The 19026-nt window shown below is 32.4% G+C and overlaps 2 protein-coding genes and 1 long non-coding RNA gene across 3 annotated transcripts; 2 read left to right on the forward strand and 1 right to left on the reverse strand.

Annotated features, from left to right (window-relative positions):
- Window positions 1-7505: 7505 nt before the first annotated feature.
- LOC129950260 (uncharacterized) lies at window positions 7506-15092 on the reverse strand. Its single transcript, XM_056062138.1, has 3 exons — window positions 14951-15092; window positions 14287-14735; window positions 7506-8644 (listed from the first exon to the last, which is right to left on the reverse strand). Exons 1-2 carry the CDS (start codon window positions 15015-15017, stop codon window positions 14299-14301), a joined length of 504 nt encoding a protein of 167 aa, XP_055918113.1. The 5' UTR covers window positions 15018-15092; the 3' UTR covers window positions 7506-8644; window positions 14287-14298.
- LOC129950261 (uncharacterized) lies at window positions 14634-15328 on the forward strand. The gene is made up of 3 exons (XR_008782093.1): window positions 14634-14768; window positions 14825-14941; window positions 15037-15328. It is a non-coding gene; the product is annotated as an uncharacterized LOC129950261 (long non-coding RNA).
- Window positions 15329-17197: 1869 nt separating this feature from the next.
- On the forward strand, window positions 17198-18617 carry LOC129949844 (splicing factor 3B subunit 4). The gene is made up of 3 exons (XM_056061522.1): window positions 17198-17355; window positions 17438-17521; window positions 17589-18617. Exons 1-3 carry the CDS (start codon window positions 17322-17324, stop codon window positions 18545-18547), a joined length of 1077 nt encoding a protein of 358 aa, XP_055917497.1. The 5' UTR covers window positions 17198-17321; the 3' UTR covers window positions 18548-18617.
- The last annotated feature ends 409 nt before the right edge of the window (window positions 18618-19026 follow it).

Raw genomic sequence — 19026 nt, forward strand, 5'->3', positions numbered from 1 at the left:
ACTTATTTATCGCCTTGAACGTCCGTATGGCATAGGTCAGTTTCATGGCATATTGTTCTGTTTCCAAAAATCCTTTTGAGTTCTCCCCAACATTTTCCAAAAAATCCTTAGGATGTTACGAGACCGTCTATTCAGCTTATCTGTGATATGTGCGGTTACTTAACATGACACTAGACACGTATAGTTGCGAAAAAGTCGGAGCTTGGTCTTCGTACTGTAAACGTTAATCTTCCAGTATGGAGATCCATATGATGTTGTGCGAAAGCAGGCAAGATGTTTTAGATAGAAAAAATCATCATAGGGCTGTATGGACCAATAAGAGTGATTTTCACCGTAGTAGGTAAACTTAATAGAATCGATAAACTTCTCGGGATAAAAACCATTAAACCATATGTTAAAAAATAAAGTTTTGTTTTTTGTAGAATATTTTCAAACTTATTTACACTCTGCGAAAAAATATAGCACATTACATTATTTTCCAATATTGCAACTGTTTTAATTGGTTAATTCAAATGAGCTATTATACAATCTTACTTTTTTTCTCATTTTAAAAATGTGAAAATTTTCTCAGAGAATTATCGTAATCTAAAAAAGCACCAAGAAACGCAGCAACAAATTTATAGCACAAGACATTCAATATGCTTTTATTTCACTTTTGCTCATTGCGAGGTTGACACTGTTTACTTTTCTATATGCCTTTATGCATTATTATTACAGATCCGGTATTTTATTCAATAATGAGTAGAGGAAAACGGCTTACAAGTGCAGACATTCACGTGGCTCTACGTCTTTTTAATGAAAACATGAAAACAGCAGAAATTGCAAAGTATTTAAAAAGTAATAGCGAGTTTGTTCAAACACCTCGAAAATGATGGTAAGCTACGCAGTATTGGACGTTTAAGAGCGGTTACACTTAAAGCTATTTTACGTATCGCTTCAAATTCTAGTCTTACTGCTAGAAAAATTGTGTAGACCGTATAGAATTTAATGCTTCGAAAACTCAATGGCAACCCTCCCCCAATGCCAATATCCATTGAGTGGACCTTGCATCGAAGAGACTGAAGAGCTTTTAGTGTTAGGTTTGTGCATTACAAACCACTTGTTGTGGAGTGGTCACATATTTGACTTCGCCAAAAATGCTGCTAAGTGTTTAGGTTTTCTCCGAAGATGCAAGAAGTTTTTTACCTCCTCTGATTTAGCTATAATCTTTAAAGCCTATATTCATCCGAAACTCGAGTACAATCAAGGGCGCATCCAGACTTTTCATCAGGGGGGGTGTCACACACTTAGATGAGTTTACCACTTTTTTCGACTTCTCTACCGTCGTAATGTCATATTAGATTAAAAGCTCTAGTTCGAAATTGTTTACTAAAGTAAAACTTGCCGTATAGTTCCTATATGTCACCAGTAAAAATTACTTCAATGCTCACTATTTATGTGTGTCAAAAAATGTTATAATAATATTGAAGGCTAGTTTAAGGAATTTATTTTAGAAACAATTTATCTTAGAAACAATTTTCATGAAAATAATTTAAAGCATTACCAAAGTTTTTTTTTCAAATTTTAAATTGAGGGAAAACAAAAATTTTAGTTGTTTTTGACAGTAAATATTATGTTCAGGTCCAGTCCTTAGTTAAAAGTAGTACTTTTAGCAACAAAGTTTAAGGAAGTAAAATACAACTGTTTTGATATATAAACAATAAATAATTTATAATATAATATAATTAAACGATTAGTTTTGAATTGAAGGGAATTCATACGAAAAGCAAACAAATGGAAGGACCACTTCTGCAGACTGTATAACGGCGACGACGAACTGAATTCCGCTGTCACGCAAGATGATCCATTTAACATCTTGTGGCACCTAAACTGCACCAACTATAGAGGCATCAGTCTACTTAACATCGCCTATAAAGTCTTCTCTGCCGTAATATGTGAACGTCTAAAGCCCATCGTCAACAACCTGATACGTCCTTATCAGTGTGGTTTTATACCAGGAAAGTCCCAAAAAACCCCAAGAACACCAAATCGGCACCCACCATCTTTTCATCGATTTCAAGGCCGCATATGACAGCATCTACAGGGACGAGCTGTATAGAGCCATGTCTAGTTTTGGCATCCCTGCCAAAATCGTCCGTTTATGCAGGATGACCATTGACCATGAAGAATTCACGCTGCTCCATAAAGGTTGGAAACATCTTAACAGAATGGGTTTAACGGTAAATGAGGCAAAACAAAGTACATGCTGTCGTCAAGAAAGTACATACAACACCGACGTCTTGGTCAAAACGTCACCATCGACAGACATAACTTTGAGGTAGTCAAGGACTTCGTCTACCTGAGATCAAACGCAGAATAACTCTTGCTAACTGCTGTTTCTATGGACTAAGAAAGCAATTGAGTGGTAAAGTCCTCTCTCGAGGGACCAAAGTGTTGCTATATAAGACCCTTATCATTCCCGTCCTGCTATACGGTGCAGAAGCATGGACTATAACAAAAGTGGATGAAAGCACTTTGGGTCCGTTCGAGATCACGGATCAAGTGGAAGGTGACCTCACCCAACTTGGAGCGCGAAACTGGAGACATCTAGGTAGGGACCGAGCTAAATTGAAAAGTTTGTTGGGTGAGGCCCTAGTTCACACAGGACTGTAGCGCCACCTTAAGTAAGTAAGTACCATTTTGTCGTATCATTAAATGCTGAATTGGTTCACTTTTATTGATTTTGAAAATTAGACTGTTGTATCTCATTGCTATTTATAATAGCACTCATTATATAATGGTGTTCAAATGGTTACATACATATGTATGGGTTGGGTACTCTAGCCCCAAAACAAAATCCCCAAATCTATAATCTCAAAAACCAAAATCCTCGAAACCTAAATTTCCAAATTTAAAATCTACAAAATCAAAATCCTTAAGTACAGATCCACCATATTTCGAGTATATCTAAGAAAATATGTTTGGCGCCAAACATAATTTCTAGGATATACACGAAATGTAGTGAATCTGTGCTTAAAGACTTGTGATGAGTAGAACCGATGATCAGGGTTCGGACTTCTGATTAAAAATTAAAAATAAAACTAAGGAGATCATTTTAGAAAAGGTAAGTTTATAAGAAATTTTTTTCTTATTTCAAATTAGTTTTTCAAAGAAAAAACTAAAAAGTTATTCAATTATTTAATTGAAAATTAAATTTAATTCCAATCTTAAACTAATACGTAATAAACGAAGAAAGTAAATTCGTTCAGATCGTTTTGGAGATTTCGTTTGTGGATTATGTGCATAGGGATTTAGAACCTGGGGATTTTGCTTTAGGGGATTTTACGCTTGGGATAACGAATTTGTGGATTTATTAAAGTGTGGGGATTTTGATTTTTGGGAATTTTGAACTTGGGTATTATGTCGGTATCCCGTGACATATACATTCAAGAGGACACAATCGTCCACAGGTTTTTCTCAAAACCCACCTCTATCAATCAACTCCTGCTCTCACCTCCCAGTGGTGAGCATCGGGTGCCTAGTACCTCAACTAGAGATTGGGTTCTAACCCCAGTGGAAAGTTGTTGGGGCGGCAAACGAATGAGGGCGGAAAAGTGTTTCCACTAAGGCACCTCTTCTTATCCAGACGGCAGAGTAGGAATTCTCTTACCCGTGGCATGATGGTAAGTGCGTTGGACTGTCATGCCAGAGGTCTTCAAGAGTAACTCTTGTCATGAAAAAGTGCTTTCTCAAATCAGCCGTTCGGTTTCGGCATATAAACTGTAGGTCCCCTCCATTTCTGACAACATTACTCGCACACAGGAATGGTTGAGAGTTGTAAGTCACTAGGCCCTAGTTCTCAAACGGACTGTTGCGCCACCCAATTTATTTATTTTTTTTATTTTAGAGTAGGAATTCCCGAGGGTGGAGTCTATAGTTCCTGTAAGGTTTAACTACTTAATGAACACCTCATAGGGCTTCTACGGCATATGGCCAATAAGGAACGGTTTATTCGGCTTCATGTCCTAGGGGTTATTTTAAGGATCTGGCCCTTCAGGTTGGGGGTTGTGCCGTCAGGGTGACCTCCTGACCAAGTAAAAATATCATTGTTGCATACCAAAAATCCTCGAAATAAGGACAACGAACTTCGGATCTGTACGTGGAATGTTAGGTTCCTTAGCAGACTACGTGCAGCCGAACAATTAGCGAAAGCTGCGAGCAATTATCGACTGCTGCAAGGCAGATATAACAGCGATTCAAGAAGTGCGATGAGATCGACCGGGCAACCGCAAACTAAAACACTGCGATGTAAGTATACTACGTCGACTGCTACCGAGAACAAAGGAAGCGTCTATTTGGGTGTGGATTTGTTATTGGAAGTAGACTAAGGCAAAAAAGTCTTGTGTTTCAGCAGTTCGTGCGACCACATCACAACAATACGCATCAAGGCTAAATTCGCAACATAAGTCTTATATACGCGCATGGCCCACCAGAGGAGAAAGATGAAAACACCAAAGACATATTCTTAGAGATATTGGAAAAGACATATGAGCAGTGCCCTGGCTATGACATTAAAATTGTCTTGTAATAATAAAAAATAATAATTATATAAAAATATGAACATAACTAAATGTGCTATTATTTTGTCGTAGAGTGTACATTAAGTCTTGAATTATGGGTTTATTCTTATTTTGCATCTGTAGCCATTCAAGACGATTGCTGAAAAGTTCAAAGATTCTGATATTTCATTTTGTACATCAACAACATACAGAAGTTTACTATTTTTTAAAATTAAAAACAATTCTTTTATCACAGAATATACAATTTATTTATTTAAAATTCTTGTTTCTTTTTTTTTTGTTTTGTTTAATATTTTGTTATCTTAAATTTAAATTATATATTAATAAAATTGATCTGTTCAACATATACTGCGGTTTAATGTTGTAATAATTTATTTTCATTTTGTTGTCTTGTGTGCAGATAAATCTACAATTTGGTACAAAAACAAATCAAACTTTAATTGTTTTCATATTATGTACTATTGCTGCAAAGATGTTTGTTCTTTTCTAACAAGTTTTTTTTTTAATATTCTATGTAATAAAAATTAAAATTTTATCTAACGTACATTTATTTAATGAGTTTTTTTTTTCATTTAATTTAATTTTATTTCTCGTTTTTTTTTTCATAATTTATTTTAATTTAATTTAATATTATTTCGTAGAAACTTATGATATATTTTATTAGAAAATTAAATGAATTTTAATATTAATAGCGAAATTATTATCTTTGTTAAAAAAAACTAAATTTTTCTTTTTTTATAAGTTTATAAATGGTTACTTTTTCTTTTTAAATTTTGTATTATTAATAATAATTTATGTTTTTATGTTTTAGACACATAAATAGGGAAACAGTAAGCTTTTACTTTATTAAACAATTCATATTAAATTGCATTTCTTTGGTTGTGAATTACATTCCATAAAATTCCATTTTTATTTTGTTTTATTTACTAAATACAAAACTAGAATTTGTTTAAAGAAAAGTATTTTTAAACCATGCAAAAATTAAACTAAGATACTCGTAGGTTTTTTTGAAATGCTTAGGGAATTTATTAAAAATTATTTTTTTTTTCTCTTTTCTTAAACAAAATTGTCTTAATAAGACATTGTTTATTAAACAATACAGAAGATGATAAAACTGTTAAAATGCAGTTCTTGTAAGATTTGAATTATATCGATCGATTCAATCAATTGTTACCACGTTATTATAACGTCAACATTTTGTATTTAAAGAATTCGTGTGAAAGAAATATTAGAAACTAATGAGTCCCTATATATTCTACTAAGAATGTATCGTTTGATCGAAATGTAATGAAATGCTCGAAACCGTTAATGATAGTTGATATATTACAAAGTAAAACATTAAGAAAATTCGCCAAGATCTGAATTTATCGAATTTTCCACTTGATTTAAAACCATCTAAACGTTATAACTTCATTAAAAAAGTTTAAATTGTACAAAGTTTTTCAGAATAAGGTTTTTTTTTATTTTTCTTTTAATCCCAACTAGTTTTTAATTAGAAAATGTCGCACATTATTTTTTCTTTTCCATGTATTTTCATATCCTTGTGAGTAGATTTGATCATGCAGTTAAATGGTTTATGAGCTTTCAATGAAATACTATTGAATACTTATTATTGAATAGTTTCCCAAATGCATCAACAGTAGAAATTATGAGAGTTCTATTTGAAAGTAAAGTTAAAACGGAATCTCAAATAAGAAAAAAATCTCTTTCTAATTTTAATATACAACACTATTCTGCTATCCGATTCGAATGAATAATTGGTTTTTCTATCTTTCGAATGTTAATCTATAATAATATTGAGTTTCAAAAAATTCTTAGGATAATCTGTTTTGTAAATTACTTTAGAACCAAGTTTTTAATGGCAGACAGCAGAACTTTTATCAGAATACGGCTGATAGAGTTAATCAAACAAAAATAATATGAACAGTAATCAAATTTTATACAAAATACAAATTTGAATATGTAACTAAAAACAAAAATCCCAAAAGATATTTAAATGTATATTTTTTTCAATTTAGACGTGAATTTAAATCATCTTAGGTCTTAAAATTTAATAATTTACACGTATTACGCCCCAAGTGCCAAAAAATCGGTTTTTTTTGTACAAATATGTTTTGAATTAATTTCCGTCAAGGGGTTGTGTAGGATTGTGCCAATTTTCGTTTTTTAATATATAAATGTTGATATTCTTAGTAAAGTAATACCAAAGATAAATAAAATTTAATTCCGCTTTGCCCTCCTATATAAGAGAGTACATCATTTATTTAGTATCTATGTTTATCCTTGCTTAAATAAATGTTTTTAAGCAAGTCTTGTGTTTCTTGTGAGTTGATCTTCATTAAACAAATTAACAGGAACATAGATTGAAAACAAAATATTTATAACTTGTTTGGCGTTGGGATCGTAGATTGTTTTATTTTGAGGTCTAAAATTTTACATTATTGAAACATTTAATAAAAAAGAAAAAACTTATTTTACCCGTACTAAAATAATCTAAAAATTAAAAGCGCAAAACTTTGAGTACCAACTTTGGTATGTATAGATTTCCAAACGTCTTTTAACTCATTGGACGTACTGGGACGCACCTTTTTATTATTTGTACATAAATGTGATCGTTTGAAAGTGATTTGTTTTTAAAATTATTCAATACATTTGGATGGACATAAATCAGCAATAAACTTATCGACATAGTTTTGTTTTTCCAGTTTTTATTTTGCTGTTAAGGGTTTGTTATAATTGCTATCTATTTTAAGGGGTTACGTTTCCCTCAGAGTCAAAGACAAAATATGGTGTTGAATTTGATGTTACAAAACTAAGCTTTGTCTCAACATTGTATGAGTTAATAATGTTTTTTTTTTTTTTAAATAGCTTATAAACAAGACAAAAATGCATTCTTGGATTTCGAAAAAGTGAAGTCAATGCAAGCGAGTATTAAAAAACACTGAATTCAATTTTGAGTCGATTTCGATTTTATTTTTAGTGAAAATGTATATTTTAGAATCTAGCTGATTATTGCACATAAATTCAATTCCTCTCTTAGAAAAAAATAATAAATAAAATAATATTGTTTTCATTTATTAGAAGCTCATTTAGGCCCATCCAATATAAACTTTTACTTTACTCTTTTTCTTTCTTTTTTTCAACGAACACTCTAATTCATGTACATAAAAAAACACACCTCAAATTCTTAGTTAAATTAAATCACTCTAATCAGTAACAAAACAATTTAATTCTACAAAATTAAAAAAAAAAATAATAATATATATTAACATAAATAAAAGACGAGAAACCATTTCGTAAAAAGAAACGAAATATTAAACATTTATAAATATTATGGACACAATGATGATACATTTATAAACTGATATGACATCATTATGTGTGTTTCTAATACATTTTCTTTACAACCATTTAATTTATACAAAGGAGTCTTTTACACATTATTTATACTTATAAATAATAATATTTGTATTTTCTACTTGATTACACACATTCACTTTTTATTTATTTACAGTTATTTGTTCATAAAGTTTTCTTTTGTTATTTTTAGTTTTTAGTTCGATATGTAGATGCAACAAAAATTATTATTATTATTAATTATTTTATTTCTTTTTTGTTTTTATATTTCGTCTAATTGTGTAAGAGGCTATCAATTTTTCTTAAATTTTATTAAATTGTTTAATTAAAGTTTGGTCATCGTCATAGTTTGGTTGTTTTATTTTATTTTTCTGTGAATGCGCGATACCATTGTTTCTATTTTCTTCTTTCTTTCTTTTCTAACGAGGATACTTAGACTAGAAAAAAATTAAATCAGTTTCCTATTTAAAAACAAATAAAATATAAGTATTACATTGAAAGACATATTTTATGATCCACATGGTATTTTTATAGTTGTGGAAACATACAGTCTTGATTTTTGGTGAATTTGTGGTTGGAAATAGCTTTTTTTCTTAAAGATGTGAGTTATTTTTTCTGGTGCATGTTTTTTTTAATTTCTTGTTAAGTCCTTTTTTGGCAAGAACAGAAGTTGTTTGTCTTTGATTGCCTATTTTCGTCACACTTCAAGCAGGAGAGATCTGTGAAAACTGTTTTTAAATAAAATAAAGGTTATGAAAAAATATTAATAATGAAACAGTTTAATTGTATTCAAATAGGTGATATAACGGTAAGCTGGATAAATAAGTAAGTTTCTGGAAATTTTTCCTTGAAGGAAGACTAATAAGATCACTAAATGATGAAAAAAGGAATAATTTCTTTTGTGGAGACTTTCAAACAATATAGTAATTTTACTTTTTATTTGTGGTTAAGACAACTTCATGATCTGGATTTATGGTAAAATCAAACTCGAGAGTTCAATCACACTTAAAACTAAGATAGTAGAGAATGGGTAGAGGGATTAAAGTAAATAAGTAATTAAAGAGGGCGATACGTTTGACCGCGTGAATTTTGACCGGGAAGGAATAAATGAATCTTTTTGGAATATTTTAGTATTATTTATTATATATTGAAATACAAAAAACGTTTTTTGCCAAGTTGGCTAATGTTGAAATGAATCTTTAGAGACTGTGATTAGAAATCATAGTCTCCTAGTTAAAAAAAACTAAAAGTCAGAAAATCGTAAATTAACACACCTCAAAACAAAATGTTAAATTTTGTCCCTTTTTTAAAATGGGTTTTTAATAAAAATAGTTCATTTTTGAATTCTTTTCAATGTTGCATGTTTTACTGGAAGGAAATATTCTTCAGTGAAATTGTAATTTCGTTAGAATCAGTTAAGAACTGTTTGAATTATCGTACCCGCCCTCATGGTTGTTTATTTACAAATGTAATTTACAACAGTTGTGTACAAGAATAAAGAGTTTAAGAGCTATATTTGTAACAACGTTCGCACTTATGTACGTCGCTAAGTTAGTAAATCGAGATATTTTAAGCCATATCTAAAGTAGCCGCAAATATATTGACTTCAAACAAATCTTATTTTAAAAAATCTAATATATAAAATTCTCTTGTCACAGTGTTACTTGCCATACTCCTCCGAAACGGCTTAACCAATTTCAATGAAATTTTGCATATACATTAGGTAGGTCTGAGAATAGGTTTTTATCTATTTTTTATATTCCTTAGAGCTATTTTTTTAAATACATCAACATCGTACACGGTGCAACGATCTTACGATAGTATTCAGTGACGCTATGTACAATAAAGCATTGAATTCTATTAAGAATGTGCCAATTTAATTCAAACGCCTTCATTTTCCAATTAAATTGGCATTTTCAATGACTATAAATAAGTCTCAAGGCTAAACGAAGTCTGTCTGCGGCTTAGATTTGAGCATTTCATGTTTTTCACACGGACAATTTTCGTGGCGTACTCTCGAGTGGGCAAACCATTTCAGGAGATCCTACTAGAAAATGCAACATACAATTGTCCGTGGGAAAAGCACTCTTTCCTTAAGTCGATACCAACTATGGAAAAAGTTTGTCCCTGGCCAAATCAGTTGGTATCATGGGGATCCGCGGAACATGTGCGAGCTGACCGGCCGCGGTCGATGTTGCACACAGTGTCAACAGATTTGAAACATTTAAAATCACCTGGTACTTTTTTAATAATAATTTTATCTATAATTTATTTTATTTACTGAGTGGTTTATGGGTGACAATATCGCTCTCGAACACAGCCAAAGGAATTTTTTTACTTAAGATTGTAGATTGTGTCTATAAGAATTTCTAGGCTGTGAACAGTTTGAGCCAATTCAATATCCAACAGTACTTGGGAGCTGTTTGCAATAGGAGTAGTAGATCCATCTTCTAATTTAAGTATAATTTCTGAGAAATTGCCACCTAGGTTATTGCATAAATGTGCTCTCATATTCGTGCGCAAATTGAGAGTTTTAATTGATAGCCACAAAGGTGGTGATTTAAGGCACACTTTAATAACGTCGGCACGTTTTGTTACAACTGGTTGAGTTTGGCGAAAGTCTCCACCGAAAACAAAAGTTGCATGAGTTCCTTATATCTTTTAAGGTTCGGTCCACCGCAGTTGACCGCTGTTTTCCTCATTTTCAATTATAGCATCGTATGCTATTTTTTGATCTGCCACTTACTTGGGTACATTTGAATTGACAAATTTTGACAACTCGTTAATATCATATGTACGGCACGGTATGGCATCAACTACATTTTGTAAGCGATTCGGAGAAGGTAATCCAATCCAGTCTCTTAAACTTTTGTCATTTAATTCTAAGAGTTTGTTCTGGATTTTTATGAAATCTTCGTTATATACATCATAATCGAATCCTCGTTCTTGGGCTATACGTCTGGCTAAGACATTTTATGGCAAATTTTTTAACACCTTTGGTTAGTTTTAATAAAAATTTCTAACGATTTCTATAGTAATCTAGTACTAAATATGGCCTATGTTACTCAGTGATAATGTAGCATCCTATTGAAAAAAAAATTATTAAAATCGGTCCAGTACTTTTTGAGTTTACTCGTTACATACAAAAATACAAATCTTTCCTCTTTATAATATTAGTGTAGATTATTGACTCCAAAATGTTTTCATTTTTATTACAAAAACAATTTAATCCTACCAAAATTCTACATTGGTTTAACGTCTTAAAATCTCGAAAAAAACAACCACATTTTGCACAAATAGATTTGGTTTTCGTCATAAAACCTCTAGGACCATATTAGCATAAAGTATCAATTTTGTTCCACTAGGAAACATAGATGACAATTTGATTTAATGCAAAAAAAAATTTAAAAAGGACAACAATAAGAAGTTATCAGTATTTGTCGCATCTCTTCTTCTTCTTAGAGTTTCATTTGAAACTAAAATTGTTTTGCAAATCAAATGTCTTCAAATGAATAGAAACCGTTAACATTTTTCCACCGTTGTCAATTTCTTAAGTTAACGTTGTTAACACATTACAAGTGTTTATTCTTCTTTTAGTTTAAGTTTAGTTAGTTATTTGACTCATTTTATGTCAACATAATATACGTTACATTTTCATATAATATATTTATCTTCTAAGTCGTATCGGTATGGCTTATGGCTGTCTACCAGTCTATTTTTCTTTTAAATACAGCGATGGAAAAAATAATAGAAATGATGATATAAGAAAAAACACAAACAAAACCACTTAAGACTCTTTGCCTGGATGCTGCCATTTTCACCAATCTTAATAAGACATTTTTATTTATGTTGACAATTTTCCATTAGCCTGGAACAGGACAACAACCCGAACTATTGCTCTCGGGTCGTTAAATCCTGGTTTGAATCAAATTCAATATATAAAGTTTGTTTGAGCTTAAATCGCATTAATATTTAATTTCTTGATAAATGATCTTAGCTTGCAAATTCTATTGCAATAAAAAGCATGTTGGAAAGAGTATAAACAAATTTACAAAATATTTTACAACACTACTTTAAGAACAAAATATCATATTAAATTGTTAAACTTAAACAAAAGGATAAAATCATATTTCAGATTAATTTACACTGGAAGAAATAATAGAAACGAACTAAGAATGGTACGATATTTTATACCATAGAATTATTTAATGGTTAACATTCATTTAAATACATGGTCGTTGGACATATGTGTATTCAAAATAGAATAATCGCATCTTTAAGTAAAGAAATAACCACCCTCATAAAACTCTTGAAATGTGTGGAATACCACCATTTTGCTTTATTTTTAATCTTAGGATGTCCTTGTCTTTACCCCTGCAGTTTCTTTAAATTTCACCCAAGACATATGCTATTATTTTAAAATTAAATAATTTTGATGAGCCTTCCAATAAGTATATTGTGTTTTGAAGACATTATTCTTTCTACAACTTGTAGGAGTGCTTCAGTTTATTATCTTCCGTGCATCCTAATGCCCTCTTCAGTAAATGCATCATTTGGATGCTTAGAGTGCAAGTTTAAACCAAACCAAATGTTTTTCATTTATTTAAATCGTTTCTACTATTTTTTCCATCTTTATCTTATATAGTTTAACGGATTTTAGTATTCAATGGATATTGAAAAGGTTGAAAATATATATTGAATTCGTTAAACAAACTAACGTTAAAACTTAAGACTAATATAACATTTATTCTTAGATTAATAGATTTACAAAGCTTTAAGCAATTTTCAAAAAAAAGTTAAATTCAAGTATTGAAAAAATTTTTTTAAAATCATCGCCTACGGAATATGCCAAAAAGTAATACTTTTTGTAAACTGAAATCAATTGGTTGAGGGGACTGTTTTTGCCATGAAACTCATTTATAAATCCGAGTGTCTTATTTGCTTTTTTTAATCATATAGTCATAATGATTTGTAAAAGTTAATTTGGAGTCAAGAATAATACCTAGGTTCGAGAAAGTAGAGAGTTTAGTCAAATAAGAAGAGTCTAATTGATAATTGAAAGTCAAAACATTTTGTTTGCGTGTAAAACACATTGATTTACATTTGTTTATTTTTAGTAAAAGCTTATTTATAAAACACCATTCGCGAAAACTCTTTAGATCATCTTATAGGAAAATATTCAGAGTTAAGGTGTTTAAATTTTATATGGAGACTAATTGACATTTGTCGAGTACTGTTAGAAATGCATTATACATTTTTTACTGATGCCGATTGGGTACGAAATTAAATGTTCTCTTTAACAAGAACTAATAAGTCTTTTCTGATTTAAAAAAGTGGATAAGATCTCCAACATTTTTAAGGTAATTCCTAAAATTTACCCTGAAAGCACTTTTTAAGGTGTTAATTTTTAAAAAAGTGCTGGTAAACAATCTGGGTAAATAGACTTTGAACAATGTTATTGTTTATTATTTGCATAGCAAACATTGTTTTCCAGCTTGCTTTTTAACGCTTACCCATGTATTTCTTTTTCGCTTGTCCATTGTATTCATCTATATATTGAATTTAAATATGCTAATTGTTAAGTTCAATTATTGCTTTTAACCTTCCGATTAAAATAAGGGTGCTTTGCCACAAAGAGCATTTTCATTATAACTACAATTCTGATTTTTCTCCGTTCCGTTTTCTGCTGTTTTACGTATTTTCTAAGTTATATCTAAGGTGTCAATTCTTGATGATTGGTCCCTTCGATAGATTGTAAGTTTTGATTCCGAAGGCAAAATGTATATTTTGGAATTGTAGATTATTAGAGTTAAGAGGCTAAAGGGGACTTTAGGCCAATGAAGGTGAGCATTAAATAACTGTTCATTAAAACAAGATCTCTTTCATTTACATTACAATTAAATTTGTATTATTTTCTTATTCTTAAGTCTTGAACTGTTGTTGAATACAAATTTGAAGGTTACTTTGTTTAAATGTATTCCCCAAAGGTAACAAAAAATTGAATTTTCAGTTCTTGTCTTAAGAAATTCAGAGCCTATGAAAATGTGTGAAGTTATTAATCATTATTTCAAAAAACAATTTATAATAAAAACCTCAAAGTTTTTAAATTGTAAAAATATCTAATGTACTCTTTCTTAGTTTTAGAACACAAGTAGTTTTCAGAGCAGCCACTGCGATTCCTTTCTTTTGATTTTTAAAACTCATTTTCTTTCTTTATCAATTATCATTCATATAAAACAATAAAACAAAAGACAATCAAAGTTTACTCAAGTTTAAAAGGTATTTACTGATAAGATAACTTTTATCCGCCTTAAGAAATAAGAACTACTCCCTACTACGTTTCTTCAACCAGCAATAATAACAAACTTACCCATTATTTATTTTACATCAATGGCGGGTCTTCAAGTTCCTGTGTCATCATCACATCCTCATAAAGCGGTCGATTACGCCGCCGACTGATGACATACTCCCTCAATCGCCGCACTGGATGGAATCTTTTAATACCATACACAGCTCCCATAACCAGCACAACCAGCAGTATCGGCACAAAAATTCCAATCGCAACATGATGCGATTCTGGCGGCGGCTGTATATGCACAACCGTCTTGCTGCCCTTATTGCTGCCTAAGCTACTGCTGATTGCTGCCGATCCATCGCCTATGCTATTCTCGTCTTCCACACAGTAATCCGAGGGGCCAGTGCTATGCGGGTTCATTTCGAAGTGCTGGGGGCACCTGCACTCGCCGTCGTCATTTTCGTTTAGTTGCGAGCAAATTGAATGCAGGGGGCAGTCCAATTTGTGTATATTGCACGCTTGATCTACGGGTTAAAGGAAAAGGAATGAATAGAAAAGTAATAAGCGCATACATATTATAATATTCTCATTATCATTATCACTATCACTATAGGTGTCCGTCCGCATCTCCATTCCATTGTCTGAATGGTAAATGAGGCGGACTGAGCACTCCGAGGACTGAGGTGAACAAAAAAGAAGAGGCATATTTTTATTTTGATTGTGAAACAAGGTATCTTACATTTGGTCGATGCAATTGTTAAATACACGCTGACGAGCAACAAAATAACTTGAAAGAGTTTATCCATTGTATTTTAATTATTTTAGGGGACAGAGAGCTATTCTACAAAGAACACGGCAACACAACAAAAAGGATTTTTATTTCTTTTCTTTTTTTCTTGGAGTTCGTTGATTGCGAAGGGAGAATAATTTTGTTGGGATTCGGAGGAGGGGATTTATTTATTCACAAGAAATACAAAAAGTTCATGATTGTGTTAATATGAATTTGTGTTTGTTTTATCGATTAATAACTTAAGAATTTACACACATCAAAATTTATAATAAATACGATCGAAAAAGATCCACAGTGAGTGCTGATGACTGGAAAATTTTCACAAAATTTGTTTGATGTTTTTCTTTCAGCTTTGTTCGTTCTTCGTTTTCGTTTTCGTTCTGTTTCTATTTCTTGTTTTTTGTTATGGGTTTTTATTTATAAAGATTTTCGCTTTTTGATGAATTCGCCTTTTTATAGGGTGATGCAAAACGAGAACTTACCCTTAGACTAGGTGTCCACTAGGCGATCTGCCAAACAATTTTGAGCAGTTTTTTTTCTAAGCAACTTTATTTGTAAAAAAAAACAGATAACAAGATGACACTTTGAATATTTTTGAACAATTAAAGGGACATTTTGTTTAAATTTATTGAGTTTCCATCAAATATAAACAAAAACTTAAATAGAAAATAAAACAGTTACTTTTAATTGTATGAAAAGTGAACGCTAGCAACTTAAAATTATTCTTGAAAATATTTTGTTTGCTACTGTGGAAATTGAATACAAATTGCCTTCAAACAGCAATGAGTTTTTTGTTTTCTTGTATTTTTGTACTTTTAATTTCACTTTTCAAGAACAAATTTCCCTTCATTTATTGACCATCCGTATTTTTATAGGCTACTTGTACCCACCTCCACGTTGGTCTCATGTATTTCTTAACGCTACTAGGCCTTCTATACCTTTCGTGGAAACATGCAGGAACTTTTAAGCTTGACTTTTCTATTTTGTTTATTTTATCTAAATTTACACTAATAGATTTCCTTATGTCCTTTACAAAAAAAAAAATATTATGAATGCAAGAAAACGAGAGGTGGTGTTCAAAAACTAATTAAAATTCTTTTCATCAAACCTACACACTACTTTTGAGGAAGTTTTTGTACGACAGTGAGAATGGACTAACAAATCCATATCTATTATGTTAACCCTGAGGCTCCACAAGATCCTCATCCAATCCAACTTCTCTTCCTAAATCTCAAAAACACAAACTAAAAAGTTGCTCGAATGGGCGACAGAATAGTTTCTGCATGTGCGCGGACTCTCATATAAGTCTATAGTGCTCAGTTTAAAAACCAAACAGTTTCGAAACTAAAAGTTGCATGTGTGCGCCTAGTCTAAGGGATCTTCATGATTTTGAGGGTTACTTAATATAAAAAACACGTAAGCATGACCGCAATCGACGACAATTTAAATGAAATGAAATTTGAATGTCAAAAAGGTTGTGGAAAATTTACGGTCACTACTACATACAACACAAACGTCAAATTTGATGACAGGAATTTGATCCGATCGAAAAATCTAAACTGCAATGACCGGATCATTGACTGGATGTTGGATTGTTGGTCTCTATTGGATTATTTGATGACAGGCCGATAATCCTGTCACCGGAAATGTTCAATGAAGACCCCAAGTAATGGATCAAGGCCTCTAATATACATAATTATGAAGCACACTTGGACACAGAACTATACAAGTTTCTGACAACCTTCCTGTTATGTATGTAACAATTAAATAATGAAAGAATTGAATATATACTATAGTTCGACAGAAGTCAAATATAGCTCTGTTTGCAAAAGCTCTTTTAAAAGTTGTATTTAATGGAGCATAACACTTCAAATACAATATTTCAGGCCTTTGCTTTTGTCTTTGGAATCAATTTAAAATTATTGATTAAAATCACTTAGAAAATATCATTTTACCATCTGATAAAACAACTGCTAAAGTTCCTGAGTAAACATTTTTGAATCCTATATATTTGAAGTACGAAAAACACAGATTTTTCTTTGAAAACTCCGTTATTTTGCTAAAATATAAGAAAAACCCCATATAACCCACACCTTTTATAGTGCGCGCCAGGCTTAATCTAGATCTGAACAACTCCTTAAACTTCGCCTCGTTCGCCTTGTTTGCTAAACCGATGACATTTCGAAAGTTGACAGATAGAGTTTCGTATAGGGATGGTGGATATGTCAAATGCTCCAAGGTGTTCATGAAAACGTTTGAATTGTGATTTTGTAAAGTTTTTTAATTACATTTACTTTGACAAAAAACTGCCAGCAAAACCATGGCTGCTGGCCCTATTGCTGAAAGAAATCAAGGTAAAATTAAATCTCTTCCCAAAAACCCATACATCTCACGAACTAGACACAAAATTTACCGGCTAAAAATAAATCTTTCCAGATGCCACAATCTATGTTGGCGGCTTGGACGATAAAGTTACTGAAACTCTGCTATGGGAACTCTTTGTACAAGCTGGTCCAGTAGGTAAGTTGTAAACACAATATTATATCTATAGTTTTGGAAAATCTTATTTGAAATTAAAAACTTTCAGTAAATGTTCACATGCCCAAAGACCGCGTAACCCAAATGCACCAGGGTTATGGTTTCGTAGAGTTTTTAAGCGAAGACGACGCCGACTATGGCATCAAAATTATGAACATGATAAAGCTGTATGGCAAACCGATTCGTGTGAACAAAGCATCGGCACATCAGAAGAACCTCGATGTTGGTGCTAATATCTTCATAGGAAATCTCGATCCTGAAGTCGACGAGAAACTGCTCTACGATACATTTTCCGCCTTCGGTGTGATTCTGCAGACACCTAAGATCATGAGAGATCCCGAAACAGGTAACTCCAAAGGTTTCGCGTTCATAAACTTTGCCAGTTTCGAAGCTTCCGACACGGCCATGGACGCCATGAATGGACAATACCTGTGCAACAGACCGATCTCGGTATCCTATGCTTTCAAAAAAGATTCCAAAGGTGAACGCCACGGTTCTGCGGCCGAACGTCTTCTCGCCGCCCAAAATCCACTATCGCATGCTGATCGACCTCATCAACTGTTTGCCGATGCTCCAGTACCTCAGATGATGCCAGTCATGCCTGGTCAAATGATGCCGCCGCCGATGATTGCACCGCCACCGCCTCCAACACCGGGCGGCATGATGCCTCCTCCTCCGCCGGTTCCACCACCGCAATCGTCTGGGTTCCCTTCATCGGTGCCGCCACCACCGCTGCCGCCCATGCCGGCTAATCAACCTCCATTACCTCCACCGGTGGGAATTCCACCACCTCCTCGCATGATTCCTCCGCCGCCATGGCAGGGAGGCCAGGCGCCTGCGCCGCCTCCACCTAGTTTTCCCAATGGAATGCCTGGTGCGCCGCCTACTGGTGCTCCTCGGCCGCCACCACCCAATTGGAGACCTCCACCGCCCGCAGGTTTTCAGAGGCCACCTTTCCCACCCAGACCGCCACCATTCAATGGGGAAGCAGCAGCTTTTCAATTTTAATAAAACAATAATTCTAGAGAATAACCGATCTGACCTTGAAATAAACTTCTTTTTGCAAAAAATAATGAAACTAGTTTTGAAGTGACAAATTCCTGGAGGCACAATTTGAAAGGCAATAGCTATGCAAATTTAAATAATCGCCATGTTTTGAAAAACGCATTTTAATGAATGGAGTGAGGAACTTTTTGCTTATCAAATTTTACATTTAGAAATTTGTCTCGTTTGATATTTTAATGAAGATAAGTCCAAATTTTTCAAAGGACCCTTTGTTTTTCTATCAAAAAAACTCCAGATGAATTTCGGATCCCTTCCAAAGCAGTTAAATACTAAAGAATTTTTGAAAATTGTTTTTCTTTACTTCTTTCAAAGACTTTGGTTAAAAAAAGCACTTGAGACCTCCGCAGAAGCACTTTTAAAACGAGGCAAATGCATTACAAGAGTTTATTTTAATAAGCAAGCTTATTTTCATCAAAACAAAA

This window comes from Eupeodes corollae, chromosome 3 (genome assembly GCF_945859685.1).
Source record: "Eupeodes corollae chromosome 3, idEupCoro1.1, whole genome shotgun sequence".
Classification (NCBI taxonomy): Eukaryota; Metazoa; Arthropoda; class Insecta; order Diptera; family Syrphidae; genus Eupeodes; species Eupeodes corollae.

Coding starts and splice junctions, on each gene's coding strand:
- LOC129950260 (XM_056062138.1), bottom strand. CDS start 15,017: ATGGATAAACTCTTTCAAGTTATTTTGTTGCTCGTCAGCGTGTATTTA. Junction 14,736..14,950: donor AACAATTGCATCGACCAAAT/GTAAGATACCTT, acceptor TTTAACCCGTAG/ATCAAGCGTGCAATATACAC.
- LOC129949844 (XM_056061522.1), top strand. CDS start 17,322: ATGGCTGCTGGCCCTATTGCTGAAAGAAATCAAG. Junction 17,356..17,437: donor TATTGCTGAAAGAAATCAAG/GTAAAATTAAAT, acceptor AAATCTTTCCAG/ATGCCACAATCTATGTTGGC. Junction 17,522..17,588: donor TGTACAAGCTGGTCCAGTAG/GTAAGTTGTAAA, acceptor AAAAACTTTCAG/TAAATGTTCACATGCCCAAA.